Source organism: Oryza glaberrima, chromosome 12 (genome assembly GCF_000147395.1).
Source record: "Oryza glaberrima chromosome 12, OglaRS2, whole genome shotgun sequence".
NCBI lineage: Eukaryota > Viridiplantae > Streptophyta > Magnoliopsida > Poales > Poaceae > Oryza > Oryza glaberrima.
This window is the reverse complement of record NC_068337.1, coordinates 23,659,887-23,681,080: the sequence shown is the minus strand read 5'-3', so window position 1 is coordinate 23,681,080 and position 21,194 is coordinate 23,659,887. Positions and strand designations below refer to the sequence as shown.

The 21,194-nt window shown below is 43.0% G+C and overlaps 4 protein-coding genes across 4 annotated transcripts; 2 read left to right on the top strand and 2 right to left on the bottom strand.

The window, feature by feature from the left end:
• The first annotated feature begins 216 nt into the window (after positions 1-216).
• Positions 217-4,467, top strand: LOC127757187 (uncharacterized). Its single transcript, XM_052282647.1, has 2 exons — positions 217-317; positions 1,158-4,467. The coding sequence occupies exon 2, from the start codon at positions 3,184-3,186 to the stop codon at positions 4,180-4,182; it is 999 nt and encodes a 332-aa protein (XP_052138607.1). The 5' UTR covers positions 217-317; positions 1,158-3,183; the 3' UTR covers positions 4,183-4,467.
• A 1,907-nt stretch (positions 4,468-6,374) lies between these two features.
• On the bottom strand, positions 6,375-11,746 carry LOC127757561 (uncharacterized). Its single transcript, XM_052283100.1, has 2 exons — positions 11,240-11,746; positions 6,375-6,922 (listed from the first exon to the last, which is right to left on the bottom strand). Exons 1-2 carry the CDS (start codon positions 11,660-11,662, stop codon positions 6,860-6,862), a joined length of 486 nt encoding a protein of 161 aa, XP_052139060.1. The 5' UTR covers positions 11,663-11,746; the 3' UTR covers positions 6,375-6,859.
• Positions 11,747-11,918: 172 nt separating this feature from the next.
• On the bottom strand, positions 11,919-15,119 carry LOC127757560 (pyruvate dehydrogenase E1 component subunit beta-3, chloroplastic). The gene is made up of 3 exons (XM_052283099.1): positions 14,822-15,119; positions 14,705-14,742; positions 11,919-13,038 (listed from the first exon to the last, which is right to left on the bottom strand). The coding sequence occupies exons 1-3, from the start codon at positions 14,984-14,986 to the stop codon at positions 12,066-12,068; spliced, it is 1,176 nt and encodes a 391-aa protein (XP_052139059.1). The 5' UTR covers positions 14,987-15,119; the 3' UTR covers positions 11,919-12,065.
• Positions 15,120-19,221: 4,102 nt separating this feature from the next.
• LOC127756789 (uncharacterized) lies at positions 19,222-20,798 on the top strand. The gene has a single exon (XM_052282162.1). The coding sequence runs from the start codon at positions 19,451-19,453 to the stop codon at positions 20,276-20,278; it is 828 nt and encodes a 275-aa protein (XP_052138122.1). The 5' UTR covers positions 19,222-19,450; the 3' UTR covers positions 20,279-20,798.
• The last annotated feature ends 396 nt before the right edge of the window (positions 20,799-21,194 follow it).

Below are 21,194 nucleotides of genomic sequence, written 5' to 3'. Positions count from 1 at the left end.
AGTTGATCAACTGTCTGAAAACGTGATGGCAGATTGAATTGCTCAGCGTAAGAGTGCAGTAGGTACTGTAGCAGGTCTGGGTTGTGTTTTGGCTTGGTGTTGGCTTGCTCAGACAGGATCTTCAGCTGTATCAGCATGAATAGACGACGACATGATTGTTTTGGGGAGTTTTTCACCGGCTTGCACATATATTAATCTCCCACGCTTGTCCAGTTGGGCAACTATCATTGTCAATTCAAGGTCATATTGGTGTCCATGTCTGCCAAAGTTCTTGGGTACAAGGACTGCCACAGTTCTGTTCCTGGCTGCTACGACAGGTATTAGTAAACAAACATTTTGACTCCATTCATTTCCTTTAATTCATACTGCACATTACCCAGTAAAAGGGGCTTGATCGATCAATGTCAAATAGGTTGCTACCATAGCAAAATAGCTACCCAGAGTTAGTTCCATGTCAAATAGAGTTAGTTCCATGTCAAATATGTTGTTTGCACCATTTATTAGATCCGGTCAAAATCCAGGAATTGAGAGGCTACCCAGAGTTAGTTGGCGCCAATGAAAAAAATGATAGGTGAGGTGGGGATGCCCAACTAGAAAGAGTTCTTGAAAGCTCTCTTTTTTCTCTTTTGAAGGAAATCAATCACCATCCCTTTTTTGTTTGGGTACTGCTTGGGGGGCACAGAGATGACAAGGCAAGCCACATGATCTGTATTACTTTTCTTCTCTCCTCCAAAGCTGGGTTAGCCATGTTGATAGTACTTACAGGTCGTCGTTTTTTTAACTGGTAGCTCCAGGGCATCTAGGCACATACACACACTGCGTATCATGTGGATGCTCAAACAACAGTATGACAAACTCCACTTGTAGAAGTAGTTGACACATGAACAACTGCCTAATGGAATAAAGATAGATAGAGATAGACGCCCTGGACAAAAGGACGAGCAGACAAATTAGGGATAATCCAAAACATTGTACTACCTCATGCATATGGTGTACGAAATATTTCATCATCTTTATATCTTCAGCTTGCATTTATCCATCCACGTACCCTCTTTCTCCATCACTAGAAATCCTTTTTGGAGAGTCCTACCTATCACTCCAAAATCCTCACCAGAACTTTGATATACTATTTTAGAGAACTCCTTGCCTAACTGCAGGCCTTGTTTAGTGGAGGAATTGTGGATCAATTCGTCGCCTGATAGTTGTAAATCCTAAAACTCCTGTAGTGCGGAAAAATAAGAGAGATCCTCAGAAAGTGACTTGTTGCAGCAATCTCGGCTTGGAAGGTAAAAATATTAATTACTCTGTCATTGTCTCCATATTCTTGATCAGGTATGTTTTTTTAACTAGCTCAAAACCGTAGCATAGCATAGCATAGCATATCATATCATGGGTGATGTTGAGAGGAGCATATGCAAGGGGGGCCCTGTCACAAATGCGAGTGGCCAAGAGGGTACCAAATGCAAGAGCAACCAATAGTGAGTGGTACTAGTAGACTAATAGTAAGGTTTTCAGAAGGTTTTGTTAGTGAGGCCTCCTCTCCTCTTCTGCTCCTGTTTAGGTTCCTTATTATGTACCAACATACTCCTGTCTTGCACGCTTGCACGTGTTCCTTGGTATTTGCCCCCTGACCAATCAGAGATTCAGAGACACCCTCTCTCCTATCTTGGCTCCACATGGACATGGACATAAACATGAACATGGACATGGACATGAAAGGAGGAAGGGAAAAGATTATACATACTACTACTGGCTACTAGCAGCTGGGACTGGGAGGAGAGCTGCTGGTGTTCTACTAGCTTCCTTCCTTTTTCGCATACGACGATCACCTTTCAATTTCCCCCATCAATCTTTCTGGTTACTGGCACTGCATTCTTCTGTCGATCCTTTTGTCTTGTTACTGCCACTGTTCACTCTTACTTAACGCACTGGAATTACTAGTGAGGAGTATGCTAGCTTTAGCGTAATATTTTAAGGCAAGTTGTTCACATCACACAAACATGCATGGGATCCACACCATGCACGAACTGCAGTTTTAAATTTGCCCAAATATCTACTACTGTATAAACTCTTGTGAGATGTTCCCATGACACCATGATCTAGAATGACGTGGACCGTCCTCCTTCAAGTCTTAGTATAATACTATAACACTATGCCTCCTTAAAAATCACAGAATTGGGCAACATTCTAAATTCCTTTAGCTGAAACTCTGCACTATACTTCGGTTTGGTGGAGGGCACACGCTGTCAATGCCAGTGTGGTGGTTGCTGAGCTGGTGGGCGACAAACTACTTGAAAGGTTGTAGCGGATCCAGGCGTAAGGCTCGCTCAGTGGATCACCGGGCCGGCAGCGGCTATGCCTTCGGGTGTCGTAACCCTCTTGGGGGCGCTGTCGAGGGTATCTAAACCCTCTCTCCCTTTCTTAGCAAGTTTTCTCTGGGTGAAAACCACATCTTTTTTCGATGGGCGATGTCCTTGATGTTGTGATGTCCTTGATGTCTTGAGGTAGGTCCTTGATGTCATGACCTCCCTGGGGCATCGTTTTTGCAGTCTTGCCTTTGTGGTGTTGTTGTAGGCCGGGCAGCGATCGGCCACACTTAGCGGGGGTCATTTTGGTGCTCGGTTCCACTTTCAGTGGTTTGTGCTTGTGTGGTTAGCGTGTGGTTCTTGGAGGTGCTTGGTGCACGCCCGACCTCGACAACTTCTATCGTGTTCTTTCTTGTAACTTTTCTCCTTAATATATTCGGATGGCCTCCTTCGGCCTTCCCAGCGAAAAAAGAAACTCCGCACTATACTTGCTGTTGTTAGCAATAGCAGGAGTATTTCTTAAGGTGAAATGTGATCGTCCATGTCATCTAGAAGGCTATAATTGGGCAACATGAGACTACGAGAGAGCCCCATATACATGCTTTCAATGGTGTGTCCCTTAAGTGTCTTGTGTGGCCAAGGCATGCTATTAATTGCCCCCTAATTTTCTGCAAACACATGGAACGCATCAGATGCAAAACACATGCCTAGCTAGGTACATACAACATGACACATGACATTGAATCAGGTCACCAACTATAATCTCTGACTTCTCTGTAGCAATGATCTTGAGAACTACTACTAGTAGCTAGCTCCTTTTTGGTGAGAGTGTAGTAAGCACCAAACTCTCCTGTCGTCTTCCTCCGTGGCTGTGGCTATGGTCCGGGCCCCCAGTGGGTCTGGACGTCCTAGTACACATTTGCAATTATGCAACTCCAGATTTAGACATTGTGGCTTCTCTTTTTTTTGCCAAAAGCTCCTCCCCCAACTATCCACCTATAAACAGCCTCCTTCCTCACTTGATCACCCACCCGCTCATCATCCATTTCTCATCACTGAGCTGAGCTCAGTTCAGTTCAGTTCATGGAAGTATATCTCCTTCTTGGCTTCATTTGACAACTTCCAACACAAGCAGAACAAGGTGATCAAATCATCCTCAAGGCTTGTCTTTTTTTTCCTTCTCTGGTTATCTCCAATGGAGGCTCCCCCTTCTCTTTCCATCGTCGACGAAGACGGCTTCGTCATCGACCTCTCGCTGACGCTGGGCCTGACATCGCCTCCGCCCTCTCCAGGCGGCGCGTCTCCTTCCATTCCTCCGGGAAGAGGCGGCGGCGGCGGCACGAGTGGTGGTGACAACAACAGAGGCAGCAGAGGTGGTGGCAATGGTGGTGGTGGTGGTGGTGTGAGGCTTTTCCCTTGCCTCTTCTGCAACAAGAAGTTTCTCAAGTCGCAGGCGCTAGGGGGACACCAGAATGCACACAAGAAGGAGAGGAGCGTCGGGTGGAACGCCCACCTCTACCTCCCGGCTGGCGTCGCCGCCGCTACGACGACGACGACGACGGCGATGGCCGTCCCTGACATGGTCGGCATGCCCACCCACCAGATGTCCTCCATGGCGTTGCACTCCTGCCGGCCTCACCAGGGCTCCCATGTCACCGCCGCCGACATCGCAACGCACTCCTGCCGGCCTCACCAGGGCTCCCATGTCACCGCCGCCGACATCGCCACGCTGGCTGCGCCGCCACATTACACCGTCGACCATGGCGTTGCCGGCATCGCCAGCGGCGGTGGTGACAGCTCGGTGGGGTGGCGGCAAAGGCAAAGGGAGGCCGGCGGCGAGAAGCAGAGGCAGGTTGATCTCAACCTGAAGCTCTAGCTAGTAGCTTAAGTTGTTGCTCATCATGCTGATCTGTGCTGAGACGATGATCGAGGTAGGTGCTGTGCTTTTGGTTTGTTTCTTCAGAGATTCTTCTTTCTTTTCTTTCCTTTCTTTCCTTGGTTATTTCTTCTTCGTCGTCTTCCTTTGAGAGCTAGTGTGCGTAGTGCCACGCAAGTATTTTCTACTGGGGTGTACAATTAAGAATAAATCCGTGGCTATTGTAAATTAATTAATTATGCTGTTGCCTTGATCAAAGTGTTGCACTCTTTGCACACAAATGCATATGCCTTTGTTGTGTTCCTAATTAACCCCCTCTGATTTGATGTTAGCTGTTTCTTGAATTACTCATACTTTTTTTTTCTAAGTTAGATCATACAGGGATGATGCAGTTTCTGTTAAGATGCACTCTTATATCCAAATATATGCATCTGGAGATGATTAGCCAGAGTTTCAAGAAGATTCGTATATATATCCCTGAAGAATGTTTTCTGGTGAGAACTGATGAACGACAAAAGGTTTAATTTGCTGATGACTTAATGAGACTAATAACAAGGATTATCATGGATGAATTAGCTCTAACTGCAAAAGGGATGAAGAAATATATGCATAAAACATTCTATAAGCCTCTGTTGCCATTTGCCTCACGAGATCCAAATAATCCCATATGTAGGGCCCGATTTATTCGAGTTGTGCGCTGAGATCGATCCATGCTTCCTACTAGTAGTTGTGAACCCAATATCAATTATTTTGACGTGACAAATCCCTTTTAATGTTTTTCATGTCTCAAGTCATGTTTACTTTCATAAACAGAGTAACAATAATTCAAGTGTGCCTGTACATGAACACATGCGCTTCATATTCTTTTCAGTTGAGTATTGGAGACTTAATTGAGTTTCAATATGAAACTCAATAGATATGTCATAAAGCCCCATTTTTTCTGTAACATAAAGGTCCTACCCATGATAGATTCCATTGGTCTTTTTGTCTTTCTTCTCTGCTGAAGAAAGGGATAGCCTACAATGTTTCTTGCAAAGTTATTATACATGTTACAGAACTATGTTAGAAGGGTGCTGAGGCTGTGTTAGGGTGTGTTCGGAACTACAAGTTCCTAACTTGTGCTCTCTTGTTTTACGTGCGCACAATTCCTGGATTATTAAACGATGTGTTTTTTTCTTAAAAAATACTACCTCCGTTCCAAAATAAGTGCAGCCGTGGATATCCATGCCCAACGTTTGACCGTCCGTCTTATTTAAAAAATTTGTGAAAAAATTGAAAATATTTAGTCACACATAAAGTACTATTCATGTTTTATCATCTAATAGCAATAAAAATATTAATCATAAAAAATTTTTAAATAAGACGAACGGTCAAACGTTGAACGTTAATAGTACAAAACTACACTTATTTTGGGACGGAGGGAGTATATAATAAAGTTGATTTAAAAATCATATTAATTTATTTTTAAAGTTTTTATAGCTAATATTTAATTAATCATATACTAATGGCCACCTTGCTTTGTGAGTTTGTGTGCGTGGGAGAAAAGGGTTCTTATTATATAATGTAGGATATATGATAAGTGTGTCGATTAAGATGACAATACTAAAAAGAACTCTTCTAATACTCTTCGATTTATGTTTTTCTAATGACCGTATCAATCTTTCTGGACATAGGCAAGAATTAATCGATTTGTATCACGAGGGGAACAGAAGCTGCATTTGAATTGAAAAAAAAAAAGGAGACAAAAGCAGTACTTTGGCAGTAGTCACTTGTCACAGCACCAATTATATGTAGTTGCATTATTTAATTTCTGTTCATGTGTACTATGAGATGTTTGTTAGTAATTAAAAAAGAAGTATTCCGATCTCTTCATGGGTACTCAATGGGGCTCCCAAATGGCCTAGAAGCATATTACTAAATTAAGGTCCCGTCCATTTCTCCGATAAGAGTTGGATAAAAATAAAGATTTTCGTGACACGTTTTTCAAATTTCTAAACGGTGTGTTTCATGTGAAAACTTTCTATATGAAAGTTGCTCTAAAATATCATATTTATCTATTTTTCAAGTTTGTAATGATTAAAACTCAATCAATCATACATTAATACTACCTCATTTTGCGTAAAAAAACTTAATCTTTATCTTTATCTTAAGGAGAAAAGAACACCACCTAAGGCTTGTTCCAAGCACAGGAAGTTTATAGAATTTGCAAGAATAAATTCATTTTCTTAAAAAAAAATCTCCTTTACAATTTTTTTGTTCCAGATTAGGCCTAATCAAATTTCAATTTATCGTTGATAAATGCTCTAGTTACATATGGTGCACATTTCTTCAAAGTTACAACCTGCAATGATCTGCATCCAGACATCAATTTGATGCACTGTCCCTCACAGGCATAAATGTTAGCCAACCACCCAAGAAATAACTACTATAAATCCAAACTTGATTAAATCTCACAAAGATTAAAGAATTTTCTACTCTGATTTCCTCCGGCATGCCAATTAAGGAATGTGAGAGGGTTGGACCTGGCTAGGAACAGATATCTTGTTTTTTTCTATGAAAAAAAATTATGTTCCAAATAAAGCATTGTCTCCTCGGCCAGTTGGCATGCACATATGGAGGCAGCAGCATCTCCCAGTTTCGGCCCCAGCCACTGTGTCTGTTGCTCCTGCTGCTGCTGTCACTGTGCCACATATGATGTGCTGCAAGTCACTGTTGTTGGCATGTTGCTACAACCAAGCAGCTGTAAAAAGAAGAAAAATGCTATCATCTAAAAAGGGAAGAAAAAGGTTCTCATGGAATAAAATTATCCAAATCACCTGCAAAATTCCTCTGATCCAAAAAAAAAAGGCACAGAATTGTACTTCCTCCGTTTCATATTGTAAGACTTTCTAGTATTAACTATATTCATATGAGTGTTAATGAATCTATACATATACTCCCTCCATTTTTTAATAGATGACGCCGTTGACTTTTTCTCACATGTTTGACCATTCGTCTTATTCAAAAATTTTATGCAAATGTATAAGATATAAATCATACTTTAAGTACTATGAGTGATAAAACAACTCATAACAAAATAAATTATAATTACATAATTTTTTTGAATAAGACGAATGGTCAAACATGTGAGAAAAAGTCAACTGCGTCATCTATTAAAAAATAGAGGTAGTATATGACTAGATTTATTAACACACATATGAATATGGGTAATGCTAGAAATTCTTATATTACGAAACGGAGGAAGTAGTGTTCTGTGATAAAAATTTGATGTTACGAACAAGATTATATCAAACTCTTGACCAGTGACAACTTTTTAAGTACTTATAGTTTTACATTTGACATGTATAGATTTATCTTGACAAGTACTAAATTGTGATAAAAAAAATTCACATGGCTAATACCATGAACATAAATCATATATTTTCAACGTGTATTATAAACTTTGTAGCCGTTAATTTTTTATGACTATAATTGGCTAACTTACAATCATTAAGCAATTATCTATAGTGCACTTTGGCTGATGATGGAGTTCTAGAGCTCCGTAGTGGCATGGTTGCATGGCAGAAACTTTATAGATGTACTTTTCATGTATTATTTATTTAATAAGTAACTTTTTAACAAGAATACAGTCATACTCTTCGGCCCTTTTAAATCACAAGAATGAAAAAAAATTGAAGGAATAGAAAAAACAAAGGATTCAAATAAGAATATAAATGTAAAACAGAGAATTGAATACAGAAATAACATAAGAATACTTGTTTGATTGGAGCATAGGAAAAACACAGTCGGATAAGAGAGATATACTCGAAAGAATATTTAAGGTTAGACCTCACTAGTGGAGAAGTGCTTTTTAGTCCCGGTTTATAAAGATCGCTATCTTTAGTTCCGATTCAAATACCCGGGACTAAAGATCGATCTTTAGTCCCGGTTGGTGTGGTAACACCAACACCAACCGGGACTAAAAAGAGGGAAGCGGCAGTGAGATGGTCCTCTTTTCTTTTTTTTTCTTTTTTATTTTCTCCCGAATTGAGTGGGATATATATCCTAAATCAAACCCCAAATCCTCAAATCAAAGTAACATCCCAAATCTACATCACAAATCTTAAAATTACTTATACACATAAATCAAATACATCACAAATCCTACAAAAATTACAAACATATCAAATACATTACAGATCCATACAAATGTGCAATGAATCACAAAATTATCCATACAAATGTGCAAATGGGCTACCGCCAGCCGCCGGCTAGCCGCCGCCGGGCGCGGCCCCACCAGCCGCCGCCGCCCGACCGCGCGGCCGCCTCGCTCCGCCGCTGCCGGGCGCGGCCCCACCGGCCGCCACCGCCACCCTTCCGCCGCACGGCGGCCTCGCTCCGCCGCCGCCGCCCGACCGCGCGGCCGCCTCGCTCCGCCGCTGTCGCACGGCCACCGCCACCGTCCGCCGCACAGCCACCGCGCGGCCGGCTCGCTTCGTCGCCGCCGCCCGGCCGCAGCAGAGAGGGGAAGGAGGAGGAGGAGGCGGGGAGGGGGATCGGAGGAGAGGGGAAGGCCGGAAGGGGGAGGCAAGGGAGAGGAAGAAGGAAAAAGGGATGGAGGCGGATACCGAGACTTAGTCTCGGTGGTTTTTAACGAAGGAGATAAAAAAGGGAGGTGACACCGAGGAGATATCGGCAGTTTATTTTGGTCCCGGTTGGTATAAACAACCGGGACTAAAAATAGATCTTTAGTCCCGGTTGTTTATACCAACCGGGACTAAAGATAATTGGAGCTTAACTGTACCCACCAACTTCTTTGAACCGGGACTAAAAATGATCTTTAGTCCCGGTTGGTGTAATCAAAATTTTTTTAACCGGGACTAAAGATAAGATCATCTTTAGTCCCGGTTTTTATTGCAACGAGGACTATTGTGGAATTTGGTTGACCGACCAAAGATGGTTTCTCCACCAGTGTCTCTTGTTAACTTTCCTCCAAAATCTCTATAAGATTACGTAATCCGTAGGAATTTTAAAGGATATGATATGATTCAATCATTTGTTTTAAAAGCTTTCATAAGATTTTTTTTCATAAGATTAAAATCCTCCAAATCTACTACATTTTTCTTACGAATCAAAGAGGCCTTCATGTATTAATGACCGGAGAAAACCTTTTCTTTTTTCCAATAAAATGATGTTACAGGAATTTTTGTTGGCAGTGCCACTCTCATTAACTAGAGAGGGCTCCACATCACAGTGACAGTATCTGTTGCCACTTGTTGTTTGTCGGCAATAGTATTAAATTAGGTGCTATATGGCGAATAATCTGTCCACGCAGGCATCTATATGCTACAACAGTGCAACATACGGACCGTTCCTATTCTGGTAAAGACCATTTTCTGTCGCTCCAGTTACTTTCGTACGGCAGCTGAGTTGGCATGGTCTGCTTTCCACAGCTAACTTGTTTGTTACTACGAAGGCTGTTCAGATTGACGCTAGTTTTAACCATACATTTTTTATATAGTTATTAAAAATATGTCTACGTTTAGTTTGTTACTAAATTTTAGTAAATGCATAAGAAATTCTGCTAAAATTGTTAACTTGTCAAAATTTTAGCATTGCCAAATTACTATTTGAGTAAGGTTTATTTTGACTACAATCTGAACAGACCCTACTATAGTAATAGTGTTTTTTTTTCTGTTCTTTCACTTTTCACTATAGTAAAGCAATTAGGGAGAAATTCATGGATCATTATCCTACTTCTATTTAGATAATTATCGGCAAAATACGTATTTACAAACAAACGAACTGCTGCATGATGTGATAGAATTAAAATGGCAACATAAGAACATCTCCAACAGCCTCTGCAAGTGACTCTCTAAGCCAAATTTTAATCATTCCAACCAAAAAAACATGCTCCAACAGCCTGTTAGATGGTGTTAAGCCATCCGGTTGGCCAAAACCCTCCCTCCTCTAGCCAAATTTGGTCAGCCAAAAATCACTGGCCAACCGTGGGCCCCACCCACATCCCTCCTCCCATCTCCTCTCTTGCATCCGCTAGCTCGCTGCTGGCCCAGCATCGACGACGACACGAAGGAGAGAGGCGCCGGAGCTGGCTCCCTCCGTTTGCATACCCCCCATTGCCGCCGTCCTCTGTCCAGCCGCGACCACCGCCGTCTCCAGCCGTGCGCGATCGCCACCGTCGTCCGCATCGTCGATAGCTGCCGGATTCAGCCAGCCGCGCGACCTCCGCCGCCTCCACGTGATCTCCGCCCCCACTCGGTGAGGATGGCCTACCCACCGACGGCGGCACAGACGATGCCGACCGCCGCTCTGCCCTCCCCTCCCTTTCCTTGCAGCGACTCCTCCTCCTTGATCTGCCCGCCCAGCGCCGACGGCTTCTTCTCCTAGTGCGGCGAGGGAGGGAGGGAGCGGCGGCAGGGTGGCTCGATGCCTTCGCCACCGCCTCCACAGCATCGCCGCCGCTGACCCCACTGGCATGAGCAGTAGCAACGTCGCCGCCGGTTTGACCCTTTGCCGTTGATGCCGTCCGCGTCTCCGCCGCCAGCCTCGCCTCGCCGCGTCACTCCGTCCGCCTTCGGCCTCGTCGCCCGTAGCAGCCTCCTTCGGCAAGAGAGAGGATTGGAGAGAAGGGGAGGAAGAAGAAAAGGAGGAGAATGGCAGGTGGGGTCCATTGGAATGTGGAGAGTCCGTTGGAATAGAAGACAAATTTGACTCTCTAAATTTTTGTTAGGATGGTCAAATAGGCATTTGGAGAGTAAAAAATAGCCACTTTGTTAGAGATCTCTAACGCTCCATGACAAAGGGGAGAAAAGCGATAGCGTGCAGTAAGCATCAGATCCCCACATGACATTCCAGATGGGAAAAATTATTGCCGCAAGAACTGTTTTTCTTTTCTTTTCTTTTCTTTTCCCAACAAGCTACCACCAAGCTGATGGATGATTCAGATGTCTCATCGCGTACCTTGACACAGATTTTTTTTTTTTTGGGCAAGGATCAAAACCGAAAAGGAAACTTCGTGTATAAATGTTCAGAGGATGATGCCATGGAGATCACTCACCAGGTTGATCGTCTTCTTCCTTTGGCCTTCTTCCTCATGAGTGAACCCTTCATGTCCATTTGACGCCATGGCCATTAGCAGCATCAGCATCAGCATCAGCTGGGCAGGGATATCTCTGCATCTGCATGAGATCTTTGCCCTGTCCTCCACTGCCTCCTGTCGCCAGGAACTACTACTGCCCCACTGATGCCCATCATCTCCAACAGAGGGAAGCTGCTCCCTACATCTTCCTGTAGGCCTGTGAATTGTGATCATGGCCTCATGGCCATGGATGGGATATGCAGCAGCAGCACATCTGGATTCTGGACAGATGTCCATGATGAACAATGCAATCGCCTCGATGACGACCGTCGGATCGGCGATCCGATGGCAGGAACAAATGCCACGTCCACCATGCAAGGGAGAACAGGTCAGGCATATCATGATGATTTAACAGAAGGCAGCTACAGGTGATTAAACACAAGAAAAATATCATCCAAGATGCTGGCAAATGGCATCAGCTCAGGGGGTACCAGCAACAGAAGAGAAGCTGGAGCCATGTCCATGTAACCAGCTTGTGGTAACACTTGGCTTCCCAAACATATGGTAGTGCAAAAGTTTAACATGGAGCACCAAACATATAGTACAGAAATTGAACATGGAGCACCAAATGTAGCAGGAAGAACAGAGAGACCAATAATGCATGGGTAAGGGTATAACTTTAGTGTTGGGGAAATAGAATACAGTGTCTACGCCACAATGGAGGTCACTATGTGACAAGACGAACAAAGGACAGTGGTTCTGAATCCACAAATCATGATGTTCAACAATGTCATTAAGATTTGAATTATTGGCAGATCTGCTCGACAGCGGCCACAATTTGGGCAGGCTGCACGACAGTTGCGTCCTCCAGAGTTGCAGCATATGGCGTCGGTACATCCTGTGATGACAAGCACATGATGGGGGCATCAAGGTAGTCCCAGAAGTTATCAATGATGGCCGACCTCAGGCTGGCGCCGATACCACCCGTTCGCATGCACTCCTCCACAATCAGAACGCGGTGGGTCTTCTTAATGGAGTTCCCTATCGTGTGCAGATCGAATGGTTTCAGCGACCTGATATCAATGACCTCCGGATCATACCCTTTGTTCACCAGTGTCTTGGCTGCCTGCATCACATGGTACCTCATGCGAGAGTACGTGAGGATGGTCACATGCTCACCTGGACGTACCATCTCGGCCTCCTCCAAGCAGCAAATGTATTCCTCATCAGGGATCTTCTCCTTCAGGTTGTACAGAAGGACATGCTCGAACAGCACCACAGGGTTCTCACTCCTTATGGCAGCCTTCATCAGGCCCTTAGCATTGTAAGGAGTAGAGCAAGCAACCATTTGAAGTCCAGGAATGGACTGGAAGTACGATTCGAGACGTTGTGAATGCTCAGCACCAAGCTGGCGACCAACACCACCAGGGCCTCGAATCACAATCGGGATCTTGAACTGGCCACCTGAGGTATAATGAAGCATACCACAATTGTTTGAGATCTGATTGTAAGCAAGGAGAAGGAAACCCATGTTCATGCCTTCAACAATTGGCCTTAGCCCCTTCATTGCTGCTCCAACTCCCATGCCAGCGAAAGAATTCTCAGCAATAGGGGTATCAAGAACCCGAAGGTCTCCAAACATCTCAGCCAAGCCCTTGGTCACCTTATATGAACCTCCATAGTGACCAACATCTTCACCAAATACACAAACTGTAGGATCTTCTTTCATCTCTTCTATCAATGCTTCTCGAAGGGCCTCAAACAACAGGACCTCATGACTGCGGAACAAAATGTTAATGCAGTCAGGCGACTTTTCAGATCAACTACATGCAAATGATATTTGTCGCAAATCATTCTGAAGATTTCTTTATACTTTGAAGGTAGCATAATGGCATTCAAGAAGAATATACATTATTCACTCAACTCTTCAAGCAGTATATCAGCTGTAATTATTGTAACAAAATTTAAACAAACTACAGTTGGTCGGTGTTCGTCGTTGGCATTACTGATTGGATTATCCTGGCGAGATTAGATTGTGTTCAGCATATCTAAAAGAAACCAATGATCATGTAATATTTATATGATTTCATCTACAACAGTGCTTTACTCGTAAATTAACAAATAATGTATATGGAGAAAATAAAGGGTACTTTGGATTGTTTTTTGCTAGTTACAAGCTCGAAACAGTCATCTTTTTTTTAGCAGTACCCAAACGTTCCTGGACAAGTTCTGGCTGTCACTAATTTGCACTTCCCTGGCCTCATTTGGATGGGCTAAATCCCTAGCCCATCCATGTGAGTGGTCCAGGATTTTAGACAGCTGCAAATGAGGCCTTACTGTAGTGTGAAACCAACAAAATAGTCTCCTGTCTGTCAAAATGGATCCTGACTGGTAAATGAAGAAGGCAAGAACAAGTCCAGTTGCATGGAAGTGACTCCTTATAGACTACTTCAACGACATATCTTATTATTGCCACATTCACACCTATAACTTTATGCACATAAGTTTTAATTTCAATGAGTAGCTGTTGTTCTTCACAATCACATATATCCAATTTGCACAAGCTAAGCAAATGTTGTAAACCAAACTAAGTCCAAGCAAAAACAGGACCCCCTAAGTGCAAGTGCCAGACCTGCTGATGCAGGATACATATTCAACTAAAGTACTAAAATACGAGAATGAACAGAATTGTCCAAGGAACCAGCTACCCAAGCATTTTATGTCCTCTGCAAACTAGTTCAAGATCAAGTAGTTTATCTACCATACACAGGGCAGTGTAAATATGTCTTGTGTGATGTGATTCAAGCTAAATGTAACACAACTGGCTATTAACATAAAATGGCAAATGATGCAATGCCATTGCCATAATTGTTCCATTACTGGGATTCCAGGGACTAGTTCTCTATTTCGAAGACCATATCATTCAGGACATGTGCTACACTTGGCTACATTGTTCAAACATTAAACTGGTCACCAAGTTTGGAGATAATTAAACTGCTACTGTTCTTTTCCTCCAAGTCTGGAGATAATTGAAAACATGTGTGTATAAATTAACTAGGGGAAAAAAAAACTCAGGCTGCTTTGTTCATGCCTCCCAGTTAACACCACTAATTAGAGAAACTAAATCAATAAATCTCATTTCCACCAAAGTTAAAAGCATAGGTGCACAGCAAAGCAATAAAGCTTCGGATTACAACTTTACAAGCCACAAAAAGCCAGTAATTCTGTTCATATGAGCTATACAATCCACACACAAGACAATAGTAATCGTCAAAAATGGCAGGAAAGCTACTCCACTTATACGATTGCATCTAGAACAAACCGAATCGTTTCCCCAGTCTGAATCAATCCAGAATTCCAGGCGTTCTCCTGATCTCTTCTCTTCGTGAAGAGCAACACAACCATTTTGAAAATAAAATGGAAAAAAGGAGAGAAACAACTTACCCGCCGGACTTGGATTCCGCCGTCGCATCCGCACTCGCCTGCAAACACACAAAGAATTCAGAATTCAGTTAAGGAATTCTGAGCAGAGGACGAAGAACAAAGAACCCGGCACGTAACTGTAACCGCGGCGCGCGCTACCACCGCCCCTCCGCGCGCCCGCACCGACCTCCTCGCCGCGGCCACGCGCACGCTCCTGCCTGGCGCGGCGGATCTGGGCTTGGCGGAGGCGGAGGCGGCGCCGTGCAGCGCGTACTGCAGCGAGGCGGCGGCAGCGGTGGCCATTTCTCTCTCTCTTCGCTCGCTCGCGCGCGCGCGTGGCGGGACGGCGAGAGGTCTCGGATTCCGGCGGCGGTGGCGGCTGCTGCGGCGGCGGCGGCGCGGGGAGGGGGTGTTTTATAGTGTGAACGCGGCGAGCGCGGCGGAGATGGAAACGAGGCGGCGGAGAGCACGAGGCGAGGAGGAGGAGGGAGTTTTTTGTCGTGGACCCGGTCTATGGACCGAGGAGAGGTGGGGCCCACATGGAGAGTGCCGGTTCACGGGGGATGGGTGCATGGAGCGGGTGCAGGGAGAGTGGGAGCCTCGGTTGCATCGACGGGCTTTGCTGGTTTTTGATGGACTTGGTTTGCTTTCTTTGGGCCGATCCATTAAGGCCCAATTAACAAGGCCTTCCTTTGCTTCTACGACCATTATATATATGGGCTTTATTCTGATTTCTTTCTTTAGAGAGAAATACTTCTTTTGAGATGATAATCATATGTGACATAAATAGAGTTATGAAGAACACAAATGTGCAACAAGAAGAGCCATTTAATGGAGAAGAAATAGTCATCCAATGCAAATTGTAGTAAAGAAGATTTAAATCAGGTAATCAGAGGTGTACATCCAGACCTATCACCGATTGATTAATGCTCATTTTATATCTACCCCAGTTTCTTTTTCACTTACTAGCTAATATGCCCATGCTTTACAAGGATAAACACACATCTCATTAATTTTTTTTAGCTCTTATCAATTTATCATGGAGCCCTTAAACAGAAATCCGATCGAACTACCCGTTGAGAAGTAGGACGATTTTTCCGCCAATGGATGGCTTAATTAGGGGCAGGCAAAAGTGTATTATTTTAGCAATATATAGACTCAGTTTCACTGTCACTACTATGTTATTTTTAAGTAGTAAATTAAGATTCTGAGCTAAATTATACACTGTTCATATCTTACTCATACAGTTCCAAACAAACCAGCAGGTGGGTCCTGACACTTACTAGAGTTCATCAAAAGTTAGCTTGCTTCTAGTTTCTTCTCTCTTGTTTCATATAATCCCTGGCCGTGGACATAGTGATGAGGATGAAAGGAGAATATAAGAAGATTCTAGAAAGTAGAAACCTCTAATGGTGTTAATTAATTGATCACATACCATATATAAATGGGGCTGTTCAGATTATAGTCAAAATAAAAATTACCAATACCAATATTTTGGCAATTTGGTAATATTGCCAAAATTTTGGCAGGATTTATTATGTAATTACCAAAGTTTGGTAAGAAACTAAACGGATGCACATATTTGACAACTCTAAAAAAAATAATATGGTTTGAAATGATATCAATCTGAACAGGACTTAGATGTGTTACTGCGTTTCATGGTGACCGGATTAACTATAGGTGTCAGTTTTTCATTAATAACTGCTACCCTAAAGTATTGTTGTTGATTTTTACGCGTAACCGGTACCTATAATTGATAATAGGTGCAGGTTTGTTCCGAATAACCAACACCTTTTATACCAGTACCTATTTGACGTTGTGTAGTATTGTCTGATGGTTGGTTAATTGGTCACATAATACACGTACGTAGGACCCTGCAAATTTAGTGATCCCTAGCCAAGAAATTTAGTGCCAATTGATTGATTGCATGCATGAATCTATCTATACATGCTAATTGCAAGGGTTGGATTTGACCTAAATATCTGTACCAACTTAGTGCCACCTGTACTCCATGATTAGCGAAAAACCAATCAATTAATATGGCCCTTGCAGTACGTACCAGGACACGTCCTAGTCTCATATGTGGTCTCAGGTTCATCAGCTCATAGCTTACTTAGTAATATATCTTAGTACCAAAGTGCTTGATAGCTGCAGCTGCTACTTCACATCTGCATAATTTAATTTGTTCCAATATGTCCTGGACATTCCAACAAAAAATATGTGTCCTTTTGGTTCAGCAAGCATATGCCATTTTGCATCTATATATGGAACATGAATTAGTTCATTGATTCCAATTGATCAGCTACATGTTTTGTCATAGTCCCTTTTCTTATGCCACAATTGTGCTTAGCACCAAATACAGTTCTAAATTAGTGAACAGTTCAGTTTCTGCAACAATGTTCAGAAAATATTTCTGAATCTCAATGACCCAAAAGTCCTTAATTAAGTCGATCTATATGATGCTGAAAACTTGATTGACATGAAGAAACAAATATAAACCAATGTTCCAAAAACTTCAACCAACTTATATACAGATATAGAATTCAGTTTCTGCAGCAATACTTCTGAAAAAAATTCTGAATCTAAACTACGCCTAATTATTAATTAAGTCCTAAGTCGATGCTGAAATTGGTTGAGATGAAGAAGCAAAAACAAACTGAAGTTCGAAAATTTCCAACCAACTTATATACTTGTATACAGATATGCAAATGGGATCACAATTCAGACAAACTTTGATCGAAACTGTGTAATCGACATGAGTTGCATGAGAGATCGAATAGGGTTTGGTAGCACCTAGGACACGATTGGCACACATATGTACGTGGCCATGGAGGAAACACATTAATAACTAGTAGTTCTTGATATTTCTCCCTTTTCCCCAATTATTGATCATCGATGGATAGCTAGTATTCTAGAATGATGATCACCAGATGCGTATGTACGTTCCATCATATCAGGCAGCCAGGGCACACAAGAGAACAAATCAAAGGGCGATCGATTTGATGTGATATCAACTGCATATTTGCATGGAATTTGTGCCAAGTCTTTCGGCTATAATGATTTGGTTGTGTGTCTTCTTGAATTGGACCCAGCTGCTTTGCAATCATTCATTCACAAGAGTCCAGCGGCTAAGTCATTTCAACCATCACCATGTTACTGCAGATATGTACTCCTATATATGTTCAGAAACGAGTTGTTAAGCACTAGCTAGCTACTAACCAATTTAATCTAGTTTTAATTTGCCAGGAGTGTGCTAATGGCCTTTTGAACCATCTCATTCAGATTGGATGTATTGGAGTTACCCCTCTGTGTTCACTGTCCATAGGTGGTATAGCTAGCTAGCTAGTTGCTCTGAATTATGTGAGGTGGCCATCATGGTTTCTAGTCTCTCTATCCCAAAACAAAAATATAGTGACCTTTAGAATTAATATTTTATCCCAAATATAACAACTTTTTTACCCCTAACTATTCATAGTATCCTTGGCTTCATGATGGTTTGTGTTTGCTTAGCTTTGTTTCTACTATCGTGAACTTTTTGTGTGAGTTTTCTTCTGTGTGAGTTCTGTAATAATTGGATGTAGCTCTTTGAGTAAAGGTCGGGATGTTTCATTCCATTATCTAAAAATCACCCCAGCCCTGGACTCACACCCACCGACCCTGAGAGGCAAACATGTATTTTTACTCTCTTCAACTTAATACCCATGTCACTACCTAGAAATTACTATATTATAGGACAGACGAAAGGAGTACTTATTAAATATTTAATCATGGTCTTTTCTTTTTGCTTTTTCCAAAAAGCTGGACCAATATGATCTACTTTCTAAAAAATCTTTAATCTGTTTTCCTGCCATAATATATATCCCGAGTGTAAAAATAAATCGCATGATAGAGAAAGATATGTACGTTACGTTACAAAATTCGATTGCGCTATGTTATATACTTATATTTAAGGAAAAATACATATAAAAAGGTCTTATTTTGAAACAAAACTAACACATAAATATAATGGTTCAACCAAAAAATATATATTTGAGATTAATATGGTTGAGGGCCAAAGTATGATCAATCCTTTCATGGATGTTAGGTTGTGTGGATATGAGAGGAGGGAGTATGCTCCTAACTTACTTTTCAAACCAAAAGCATGGTTGTTTTTCTCATGCATATATATCCCAAAGAGAGAGGCCATATTGCTTGTCCTGGCCTGCCGGCCAACTTGTACTATAGAGACCCAATCTGGTCTCACCTCTGCAAATTGCACTGCATTACATGGCTAAATTCAACACCAAATCCAGCAGCTCCCTTTGCTTTACATGCCCTCTCCATTCAGGCATGCAAAAACCACCATGCCATTGCCATCCAGCCACAACATTACTATTAACTATTAAATTATTCACCCATTCATTAAAAAAAACATTAGTATTAATTAGGAGGAGAGCTACTTGTGATGCCACACTCCCTCCATTCACTTGCACTCTCTAGACACTCACAAACACACAGACAACACACACCAATCATTCATTCCCTCTCTCACATTTGTGTACAACCACAAGCCTACACCTACACAACAATTAGCATTTAGTAGCATGCAATGCAACCACACACACACACATATCCCTCCTATAAAAGGGACATCTCACACCACAACTCCATAGAAATCACAAAACCCAATTCACCAAAGCCAAAGCAAGAACTAGATCAAGAAGAGAGAAGAAGCCAAGATAATCCAGCAGAAATAATTTCAGAAATCTATAGCTAGATAGATCATAGATGCTGCCTCTGCTGAACATGCAAGCTGAAGCTGCTGGTGGCGATGGTGGTGATGCAGAGAAGAAGAGTGGCAACAACAAGCAGATGATGGTGGCGGCGAAGGTGTCCATCTCCATTCTGGTGATGTCGCTGCCGGTGCTCTACGTCTCCTTCCTCCGCATCCCGCCGGCGACGCTCTTCCGGGACACCACCTTCTGGTTCCTCATGTCCAACTCCATCATCATCGTCATCGCCGCCGACTCCGGCATGCTCTTCTTCGCCGGTAGGCCCGCCTCAAGCTCCGGCGAGCTTCAAGCCATGGTTGTCACCGATGTCAGCCTCAGCCATGCATTGGTGGTGGCGCCGCCGAGAGGTGGCCAAGAAGACGATGACGGTGTTGTCGTCGCCGGCGAGCCGGCGGAGGAGGAGTCCACGATGATGTTGGTGCCGTACTACGGCGGCGGCGGCGAGGTGGTGCAGGCAGCAGCAAGGCCGACGAGGCTGGCGGCGAGCAAGAGCGTCGCCGTCGCTGGCAGCAGAGAGGCGGAGAGGACGACGACGATGGCGCGTCGCCGTCGTCGGAGCAGGTCGCACCATGCGCTGGTGGTGACGCCGCCGGTGCAGGAGAAGAGCATCGTCGTGAGGGAGGAGAAGCTCCGGCGAACTGCAACGGAGCGGCCGCCGGAGCCGGAGCCGGAGGAGGAGGAGGAGATGACGACGAGCAGCAGCGAGTACTCGCGGCTCTCCGACGAGGAGCTGAACCGGCGCGTGGAGGAGTTCATCGCCAGGTTCAACATGGAGATCAGGCTGCAGCTCGAGAAGGAACAAGAACAAGCTGCAGCTGCTTGACGCATGCATGCAAGAATCCGCCATGGCCATGTGCAAAATCAAGTTCAAGCTCAAAGCTCAAGCTAGCTAGCTCCATGCCATGTCCATGTAGATGTTGATGCAAGTTAATTTGTTAGGCTGAGCTTTTCTGCTTTTGGACATGGAGCTAGCTAGGCATAAGCTCGATGTCACAGAAAATAGCTCGGTTGCTTAAAAACTCCCGTAAAATTCCTTCGAGGGCCTATTCGGATCGGAGGAATTTTGCGGGAGTTTTGAAGAAACCGAGCTATTTTCTATGAATATTTTGTAAAATTTCTACGTTTTGAAGGAGCTAATAGTAGCTATAGGTAAGTAGTTACTAGTAGCTAGCTTCTTCTTGCTTGGCTCCTCTTGGTAGTCTACTGCATCCATAGATGCAGGAGAGTGAGATGAGAGGAGCTATATTCTCATGAGGGATCATATAATTTGTATTTTGTATTTGTGTACATCATCAAGAGATCAGATCAGAACAATCCAAGAGATGGAGTAATATATTATAGCACTAGTAGTAGTTGTTGTACTACTGATGAGGATTAAATTTTGCATGAATGGGGATATAGTAATAAGGGCATGTACAAAGTAGAGTCGGATATGAGTTCTACGTCATTTAGAGACTAGCATCCTACAACTACAACAGTTAGAGACAATATGGTCTCTAATCATTAATGTATCAAAATACTTTTTCTTACTTTTATTTCTTTTCTTTCACCACCATGCAATAAAATTTGCTCTAGTAAATGCTAAGAGTCGACTCTGAGCCGTTGTCATGCATAATAACCATACTCCTTTCTCTTTCCTCCATGTCACCAAATTTACTTACATGGTAATAGAGAGAGACCACTAATAAACATAGTTGTACATGCCCTAACTAATAATAACAGAGATCTATATGGCAAGA